The sequence below is a fragment of the Idiotropiscis lumnitzeri genome, chromosome 8, assembly GCF_059441095.1.
Source record: "Idiotropiscis lumnitzeri isolate Australia: NSW breed Sydney's pygmy pipehorse chromosome 8, RoL_Ilum_1.0, whole genome shotgun sequence".
Taxonomy (NCBI): Eukaryota; Metazoa; Chordata; class Actinopteri; order Syngnathiformes; family Syngnathidae; genus Idiotropiscis; species Idiotropiscis lumnitzeri.
This window is the reverse complement of record NC_142398.1, coordinates 3,683,564-3,693,707: the sequence shown is the minus strand read 5'-3', so window position 1 is coordinate 3,693,707 and position 10,144 is coordinate 3,683,564. Positions and strand designations below refer to the sequence as shown.

Below are 10,144 nucleotides of genomic sequence, written 5' to 3'. Positions count from 1 at the left end.
TTAGAAATTTAAATCTTATTTCTTTAGTTTTTTGCTAACTATATAAGCTTGGCAGCCACACCTGAATAAGTGATACGATTTCATCCATCCATTATCTGTACCGCTTCTCCTCACAAGGGCGTGCTGGAGCCTCTCCCAGCTATCTTTGGGCTGTGGGCAGGGGACACTCGGAACTGGTTGCCAGCCAATCGCAGGACACACGGAGACATGCAAACTCCACACTGGAAGGCCTGAATCAAACCCTGCATCTCTGTACTGTGAAGCCATCGTGCTAACCAGTCGCCCACCGTTGCCTCACTAACTTACTAATTAAATAAATGAAAATAAATAAATAAATCACGTGCTAGTATGTGACTTGAACTTTTTACAACAATTAAAATCAAGTTTAGAATGTTTAGGTTGGGATTTAAAATATTTACATAAATCGAAAAAAAGCATTGAGTTGTTTTCCAAACGTGACTCATAAAGATGTTCTAAATATATCCGATCACTATTGGTGTGAGTGAGTCAGCCATTTATTTTTTGGCTGGTGGTGGTGCTATAAATAGAGTGTAAGAAGAGCGCTGCCACGAGTGGATGGCTTTCATAAAAACTGACACAACAGGTGCCCCTTTTTTTTTTTTTTTTGCCAAAGTGGACAACAAAACTAGTATGCTTTGCTAACCCGTTTTAGACGGTAAACCCTCAACGTCAAGTACAAACGAGAGGTCAGGTTTACCATCGTCATTTCTTCTTATCAAAACTACATTGTATTATATTAATCATTGAGATACTCAAAGAGCATGTTTGTTTTAAGATTCATGTTTTATTTGAGCGACAGTTTTTTATTTCTGCGTTTTGAATTTTAATATAGTTTGTGTTTTTTATTTTAGGGTTGTCGTTCATGTTTTTTTAAACACTGATGCCCGTCATGAATGTACGATTGTCAAACCGAGATGACCCGAAAAACCTTTGTTGTCGAGGGAAGCAACTGTGGAGTCACCCCTTGATTTGAAACCCTAATCCCACTTTAAACCCCTACTTTGATACACTAAACATAGTTTAAACCCCTAATTTGAAACTGTAAACCCATTCTATAACCCTAGTAAACCTTACTTGAAACCCTACCACTTGTTTAAAACCCTACTTTGAAACGCTAATCAAAGTTATAAAATGTTATTTGAAATCATATCCCGAGTTTAAACCCATAATTTGAAACCCTAACCATTGTTTTGAAATCCTGTCATTTACAACCCACCTTTGAAACCTTAAGCCTAATTTAAAACCCCAAATCGAACTCTTAACCTTTGCTTAAAACACTAATCCTACTTTAAAACCTTCAAACCACCCATCCATCCATCATCTGTACCGCTTCTCCTCACATTGCTTCGAAATGTTCGATTTTATTGTGATACATGAATGGATGTCGCAACTCTTGCTCTTTCTTTAATTTTGAAAGTGTCCATCGGAAATTGGACGGCCCTGAGCACGTGTGACTTGATGGCAGCAACAATTTTGTCGTCGGTGAACATTTTGGCACCCAAAAGCTTTCAAACCACAACCGTCACACTGGAACGGCTGAATGCGTGACACTTGCGGCGAATTTTTTCCATTGTTTTTCTTTGCTGAGAAGAAGAAGTGACTCCCGGGAAGCGTGTGACTTACTTCTCTGGCGGTCACATGACTCTCATGTCAGCTGTTCAGATGTGATGTCGACCAGAGAAGTTCCGAGTTTTGCCGGTTGCCGCCGATGATCTCCTCCCCGGACTTGCTGCCGTTCACCGGGCCGGAGGGCTTCGGCAACGACGAGGACGGCGAGCGCGGAACGGCGTGGGGGTTTCTTCCCGAGGAGCTCTCCGTCCCGCCGCTCCACTCCGCCGTGGGGGGCGGTGGCCGTGCTCACCCGTGGAGCTCCGCGGCAGGCTTCCACAAGGACTTCGTGCTAGTGGCCGAGTTCTCCGAACAGGTCGGTGATGAGGGGTCGTCGTCCTGGCTTGGTTGCTGGATGAATTGATCTCTATGATTATAAATAATATACATGGGAGGTTAATTGAACTCTAAATTGTCCAAAAGTGTGGTTGTGAGGGTATATTGAGATGTGCCCTGCGATTTGCTGGCAACCAGACCAGGTTGTACCTTGCCTACTGCCCAAAGACTGCTGGGATAGGCTCCAGCACCCCCACGACTCTTGTGAGGAGCAGCAGCTTATAATGGATGGATATTTAAGTGCATTTATAAGGCAGTACAAGTCAACTATTACTGCAAACATGAATAACAGCAGATAAAGTGACGCCCCCCATCCCCCCCGCGAAGAATTCATCCGTGTTAAATAACCCTGTTAATGAAAAAAAAACGTAATTGAATCTCTTTTGTACGTATTTTTGATATATTACAACACACTATAATACTATACTGCGTGAACACACACACTCGCACGCACGCACACTCCCACACGCACGCAAACACCCCCTCAAGCACACACGCACGCACACACACACACACACACACACCAAAAATGGGGCTTATTGGACACTCTAAAATTGCCCCTAGGTATGAGTGTGAGCGCGAATGGTTGTGTTCGTCTATGTGTGCCCTGCGATTGGCTGGCAACTATATATATATATATATATATATATATATATATACATATACATATACATATACATATACATATATATATATATATATATATATATATATATACATATATATACATATATATATATATATATATATATGTATGTATATATATACATATACATGTACATATATATATATATATACATATATATATGTATATATATATATATATATATATATATATGTATGTATGTATATATATATATATATGTATGTATGTATGTAGGGGTGCGTGTGTGTGTGTGTAGGGGTGTGTGTGTGTGTGTGTGAGGGTGTGTGTGTGCGTGCGTTTGTGCGTGCGTGCGTGCGTGTATGTATGTATGTATGCGTGCGTGTATGTGCGTGTGTATGGGGGAGTGTATGCGTGGGTGTGTGCGTGCGTGTGTGCGTGCGTGCATGCATGTATGTATGTATGTATGTATATATATATATATATATATATATATATATATATATATATATATATATATATATTTTGTTGAACTTAAAGGGGAAGTCAACACAAACATTTTATTTACAATAATATGTTATATGCAGCCGCACTCGTCGTTTGTTATATATGAGTTTAGAAGCTAAATCCACCTGTTTTCTAAAGCTGAGCCATAATTGGTTGTTACCTCAGCCCTGAGCAACTCTGATGTCATTTTCAATTGACAGAAAGTGACAAAATGGCCGCCCCCTGAGATGGCTAAAACCGTGAGGCGTTTACTATTTAACTCATTTTCCACAATATCAACCAGAATGCCGTGTTTAGACTAGTAGAGCTGCATAGAACATATTATTGGATTAAATATTTTTGCGGGCGGCACGGTGGCCGACTGGTTAGCACGATGGCCTCACAGTGAGAGACAGCACTGGGCGTGGGTTCGATCCCGGCTCCGGCCATCCTGTGTGGAGTTTGCATGTTCTCCCCGTGCTTGTGTGGGTTTCCTCCGGGTACTCCGGTTTCCTCCCACATTCCAAAAACATGCATTGTATGCCGATTGAACACTCTAAATTGCCCCTGGGTATGAGTGTGAGCGCGGATGGTTGTTCGTCTTTGTGTGCCCTGCAATTGGCTGGCAACCAGATCAGGGTGTCCCCCGCCTACTGCCCGAAGATAGCTGGGATAGGCTCCAGCACCCCCCGCGACCATAGTGAGGAGATGCGGTATAGATGATGGATGGATATATATATTTAAATAGAGGGGTGCAACCTTCTGGGGGTTATGCAGACACATAAGAGGCGCCAAAAAAAAACCCATTACTATTAATAACATTTTGGGGGGAAGGTCACACTTATTTCAAACTTATATTGAATGTAATATATATATATAGGGCTGTCAAAATTAAAGCATAAACTCAGGTGATTAATCCCAAAAAAATTAACTCAGTTAAATATTTTAACTCAGTTAACTCAGTTTGATTTACTTAAAAAATAATTTGCATACTTTGCGAATATTGTGCCATATTAGCTGTCTTTAGCACGTCTCAGAACAAAGCACTGTGTTTAAGTTACCACTGGGCCTTCCAAACCAACACTGCTGGAGTGTGGCGCTTGTGGGTAGTTTTGAGAAATGTTTTGAAAATAAATGTCTGCAAAGATGTCTCCATTTAGATTGTATTCAATAATCCAAGAAAGCTATTAGAAAAGTCTTTGAATTAAATAATTGGTATATTTGGTGATTTTGCATCGATTCCAAGATATTATTCAAGTAAATATCTGTCATAAGCTTCACAAAAAATAGTAGTTGAAAAATGTGTTTAATCATTATTAATCATGGATTTTTTTGTGATTAATTAGTTCAAAAAATAATCACTTGACAGCACTATTATTACTATTTGTTTCAGCTACTATGTAACTGCAGATTGTGTTGGTGTTCAAATAAATTGATAATTTAGTTGAACAATATATTGGATAAACTGCTCGGAAATTATACATTTTCTGTAATCAATGATACGTTGAGGTATTGCATTTTCTTATTAAACCCTTATTACAGTAACTTGAGCAACATTTGGACAAACTATTCTTGACTTCTGATTTCAAAAGTAGTTAGCCATCAATTTGTTTTGCACTGTATGTCAAATATGAGAACGCAAAGAAACATTTGCTTTCCACATTAATAACAGCCCTGCAAAGGAAACCGTAACTATAATTTGGCCGGCGGGGAAAGAAAAAAAAAAAAGACTTTGACACCCCTGAACTACATGAAGGCATTTCTTTGTGTATTAATGCAGTACTGTCCAGCAGGTGGGGCCCACACCGGTGATGACCATACCCGATGAGGCGGGCGCCTCTGGCTCTCTAGACCTGAACCACTTCTCTGTGCGCATCATGTCGGTGGACTACCAGGCGTCGGGCCCGGGAGGCCCCTCCTCGGGGCCGCGCCTCAACTTCAACGAGGACTCCGAAGTGGTCCTGGGGGACTCGGCTGACTGGGCCTTCGCGTACGTGCGCCACGTGACCCTTCTGGACTTGGCGGCCCGCGGCATGGTGCGTCCCTTTTGCATGGCCTATGTGTGCTCGCAGCAGGCCAAGATCATGGACAACTTCGGACAGCTGTCGGCTGGATTCAGCCGGGCGGCTGACAGCCTCAAAACGGGAAACCGGCAAGCCTTCTCTTTGGAGCTGCACCGCAAGTTGCACCAGCTGCAGTAAGAAAGTCCAATACTTAGCATGGGGCTTCTCACTTCCGTTTTTTGTCATGTTGTCAGCAAAGACCTATAAAAATGCGAAAAGATTCAGAGCATTCAACTCTAAGTTAATGTGGGAAACATTTTGCATTTATGCTGAGAGACAAGCATTGTAGTTGCATGAGAGCTGAAAGATGATTGTGTGAATGCTGAAATACAAGCATTGTAGTTACGTGTAAACGCTAAGAGATGGGCTCTAGTTTTGGGTGAATACTGTGCGACAAGAATCAAGTTCTGCAGGTGAATGCTGAGCGATGAGCATTCTGCTATACTTATTGTCCACCCAATATTTTTACGTGAATGCCGAGAGGCAACCATGTCAAACATTCTTGAGTGAATGCTGAGATTCAAGCATTCTAGTTTTGAGTGACTAATTCGAGACAATCACTCTCGTATGTTTACTCATCATCATAAATTTTTTTGCAAATGCTGAGAGACAAACATTCTACAAGCGGAGAAGTGTCAATGCAGACACCAGCATTGTAGTGTTGCTACTGTCCATCAGAGCATTTTTGTGTGAATGCCAGGAGACGAGCGTAGTAGTTGTGTGAATGTTGACTGAGAGGCAAGCATTCTACTCTAGTACTCCATTTCTGTGTTGTCAACATTTTGTGTGATTGCAGTGTGACAAGCGATATTCTTGTAGACCAATTGTTACCATACGTCAGAAAATGTGCAGTGTTTAAATGCTGCGAGACAAGCATTCTCGTATAGGTACCTATACCTATCAGAGAGTTTAGTCTTTTTTTTAAGTGTGACTACATTACTGAGATACTATTGTAATTACATCATCTCTGAGCATTCACAGTGTGACGTGACCGTTTCAGGTATGAACGTTTGGCGCTGCAGCAGGATGACGGCATTAGCTGTGCGGGAGAAAAGCATGAAGAGCTGGTGTCAGTGGAGCAAGCCATTGAGATGCACAAAGAGCTCCTGCGGCAGGTTACTTCCTACCCCAACAGGAAGTTAAAGCAGCCCAACTTCCTGCCCTACGAGCCGGCCGACACCTCGACAGATGCAACCGCCGTACCACCTCACCTCATGACCACCGCCGGTCGAGTCTGCTCAGAGGATCGGCTGAAGCCAATACAGGAACTCTGCAACGCCTACTTCCTGTCACTGACGACTGAGCAGCTGGCGCAAACAGAGGCCCGCCTCCGCGGCGATGTCACCGCTCTGCGCTGCGCCAACATCATGCGCTCGCTGAACAGGAAACTCAGATTGACCAACTTTCTGTTTGAGAGACCTGAGGATGATGAGAAGGAAGAGGATGAGGATGGAGAGGAAGTGGTGGTGACAGAAACGAGAAGTCAGCCGAGCTCAGAGTACTGCACGGAGGCAGAAGGAGTACCGAGCGGTGAGATGACGGGAAGCATCAGTAGTGGAGACAGCATACAAGTGATCGGAACTGAGAGATCCTACAGGACGCTCGCTTGTCCTGGGGCACCTCTCGCCTCGTCCAATGCGCCTCTTGTATCATCACTCCTGCTCGCTGGGTCCTCCGATGTTTCATCGATGGCCACCCCTCTTGCAACCCACGAAGAACCTCTAAACGCTAACGGTGATGTGCCGATCGGGCCCCTCGAACAACCTCTCGTGGTCCCTTTCGCCACCACCAGTGTTTCACCTGCCACCCATGACACACCTCTCCCCTCATTCGATTCGCCTCTCGTGACCTCCTCGGACCCAGGACCTCGACGCATCAAAGTCTATGCCAGGAGGGCCAACAGCGAGGACAGCATTGAGGTCCTTAGCACCACAGAGTCCATCATCCCCGAAGACCTTGCCGCCATCACCGAGGAAGATCAGCCGACCAATGTCAAAAGGCACATCACGCCAAAAAACACTCAGGCAGAAAGCACTTATCAGATGTTGCCCAATCTTCTGGTCGAGCGAAGGTCTTCGCCACAGAGTGTGGACGAGGCGTCAGATGGCGCAGCGGAGACACACTTGCCCCACCGTAGGGTCGGCGGCGTGCCCTTGGACAAGGTGGCACTGCGAGCACAGCGCTTCATGAAGCAGAACTCCTTCACTCAGCAGACCATCTTCTGCCTGCTGAGCGGCCGTCCTCTGGTGCTGCTCTCGGGAGACAAAGACAAGTTGAGGAAGACTGTGGATGCCCTGGCTCTCTTTCTGCCCGCTGCCGCTGGTGCGGTCATGCCGTGTTTGAGCGCACCGCTCCAGCTCAGCGACCTTCTCACATGGAGGCTTATTGGATTCCACAGGTGAGGCGACGTTCATGCCTAATTTGAATTTTATGTTAAATATTATTTTTAAGTATTGTTGATGTTAGGCCAATTCCTTATCCTGCCAAAACCAGCACTGAATGGAATGTGAATGAAACAAACGTAATTTATAAAATTGTCATTCGCCACCCCGCGTTAAGGTCTCTCTCCTCGGGCCCGCTTCACTGGCTGAGTCGCTACCGTCGCTACCTGGGAGTGCTTGACTTGGACCAGAGGACACTGCGCTGCCCGTCCTACTCGGGTTCGCTGGTGGGCTCCCTGGTGTGCTCAGCAGTGCCTGCCAGCGCCTTCCTGCCACACGTGCAGAGCGGCCTTACGGTGCTGGCAAAACGGGCATTGCTCTTCACGTTTGCCCGGCGAGGAGACGAGGACAACGGGCTGGGCGACCAGGACGACAGCGACCTGAGCGTGTTGCGTTTCCTCTCAGACCTCATCACGCGCCGGCACATGGGACGCAGACCGCCAGCGTTGCACTTCTCCTACGTGGCGCTGCACATGCACAAAAACACTACTGCTGCATAAGGGTGGAACATTTCCAGTGTGTGTGTGTGCGCGTGCATGTATAGAGCAGTGCTTCTCAATTATTTCCTGTCACGCCTCCCCACCAAGAAGAAAACGATTTGCGCCCCCCCACCACCATTTTTTTTCTTTCTTTGTATATTGATGTTAGATTGTCAATGAAATATCCCCTAACAAAGCTAAATTGATAAGAAATATAATTTTGAGAACTATTATTGCGAGGATCTCGAAACTCAGAACTCTGTTGTACAACTATTGATGAGACAATAAATATTTACGATACGTTTTTGTTTAGTTTTTTTTAACTTTATTAACATGAACAAACCAAACAGTTATTAATACGGACATAATATAGAAAGTACAAAAAGAAGAGCCAGGGGGATTTTAAACCAAAATTCAATATAAATAACACAAAGCAACAGTTTTAATATGTTTACTGTACGTTTTTTTAAAAAAAAATTATGGTTACGATACATTTTTTTTTTTTTTTCTTTATTGCAAACTGCAGAAAATACAACAATTAGACAAATGTAAAAGTCAATATAGTAAATCGAACAATTGAACAAGAAAACGATCATGAATATAGTGGAAAAGAATAATATAACTATTAAGTAAAAATACAGATAGATTAACGGAGAAATAGAAACAAATAAAATAAATAAATAAAGAATAAATAAAGATATTAGGGAACAACTTGCTTGGGGCAGAAAAAATAGGACTATATAAACACCTTCAAGTTTTTGCAGATCTCTATTGTTTTATGAGCCTTTTGTTTAAAAGAATATTTGATGGAATGGATGTACTGTTGAAAATCGTTGTAAAAAACAATAAAGCATGGTTTCTTTCTACGAAATTTACAGGAGTGAATATGGTATTTTACCATTATAATCAAAAGATTTATCAAATAATATACATCTCTTTCGTCCATGTTATCTTCAAAGAAACCAAACAATACAATTTTCCAAGCAATTCTTATATCACTTTCAATATTATTATGTATAAAATCACATAATTTCTGCCATAACAAATGAACATAAGGGCAATACCAAAATAAGTGAATAACAGATTCAGGGCATTTGTTACAATAACTACAGTCCGTGTTAATACCGATCTTAAATAGTTTGTTTATATACATTTTGGATGGGTAGAATTTATGTATCAATTTAAAAGATATTTCTTTAATTTTGTTTGTGATTAGATATTTGCTTGATTGGAGCCAGACTTTTTTCCACGGTATATCATTAACAAACATATTCCAGTGTGGAATAACATAGGGTAATGTTGTAACGTCTTTCTGGTTACGATACATTTGACATGGGACCTCTTCGTCGTGATGACGTCAGTCATTTCCGTGTTCCTCTTATTTTATGTTTCGATACGTAATGTTTGCAACACAACATTTCTGTTCATAGCTGCTGGCTCTCCGCCCAAACGCGGTTCGAGTCAGACTTCTGTTAAAAGTCGAGTGCGCATCGAAGCAATTCATTTTAGCGATTAGCACGCTTTGCGCCTCCTTGCTCACCTCCTCGTTTAGAACGCTACTTGTTAGTGAAGTCGTTTCTTTGTCATCACGTAGCTTGTTGCTGCTGCAGTGCACAGACTTACATGTAGTTCAAATAAAGTCCGTTCTGCTGCGGCGCAAGACATCTTGGCGCAGGGCATTTAAGTAGCGGCGAAATAAATCACTTCCGGTGTTCTGAAATTCTTTCCTACCCATGGAGATGTCATACGAAATCACTGTCGACAGTGATTTCGTGGGAAGTTTGGAGCTTTTTGTCCCACCTGTCGTTTTTTCGATTAAAAGTGGGGAGAACTTAATATTTTTAATTTCATTGAGACTTATTTGAATTTTCCATTGCCTCAAAATACGCTGACGTGTGTTGAGCACATTACATTAGTCACGCGTAAGCCACACTCGTTTGATATCGCCAGTAAAAGTTGTTTGTAAACATATCTATGCATATAAACTGTCAGGACGTCCTACCTGCTAGCGTCTACGTGTATTTTACTAAAATATATTTTTGTATGTGTCAGGTTTAACCACCGAAGCATTCACTGAACACAGGCACAATGAATGAAAGGAAGACA

At 42.7% G+C, this 10,144-nt stretch overlaps 1 protein-coding gene across 1 annotated transcript; it reads left to right on the top strand.

Moving 5' to 3' along the window:
• Positions 1 to 1,471: 1,471 nt before the first annotated feature.
• Positions 1,472 to 8,311, top strand: smcr8b (Smith-Magenis syndrome chromosome region, candidate 8b). The gene is made up of 4 exons (XM_088302449.1): positions 1,472 to 1,945; positions 4,849 to 5,252; positions 6,119 to 7,516; positions 7,678 to 8,311. Exons 1-4 carry the CDS (start codon positions 1,730 to 1,732, stop codon positions 8,057 to 8,059), a joined length of 2,400 nt encoding a protein of 799 aa, XP_088158575.1. The 5' UTR covers positions 1,472 to 1,729; the 3' UTR covers positions 8,060 to 8,311.
• Positions 8,312 to 10,144: the final 1,833 nt, after the last annotated feature.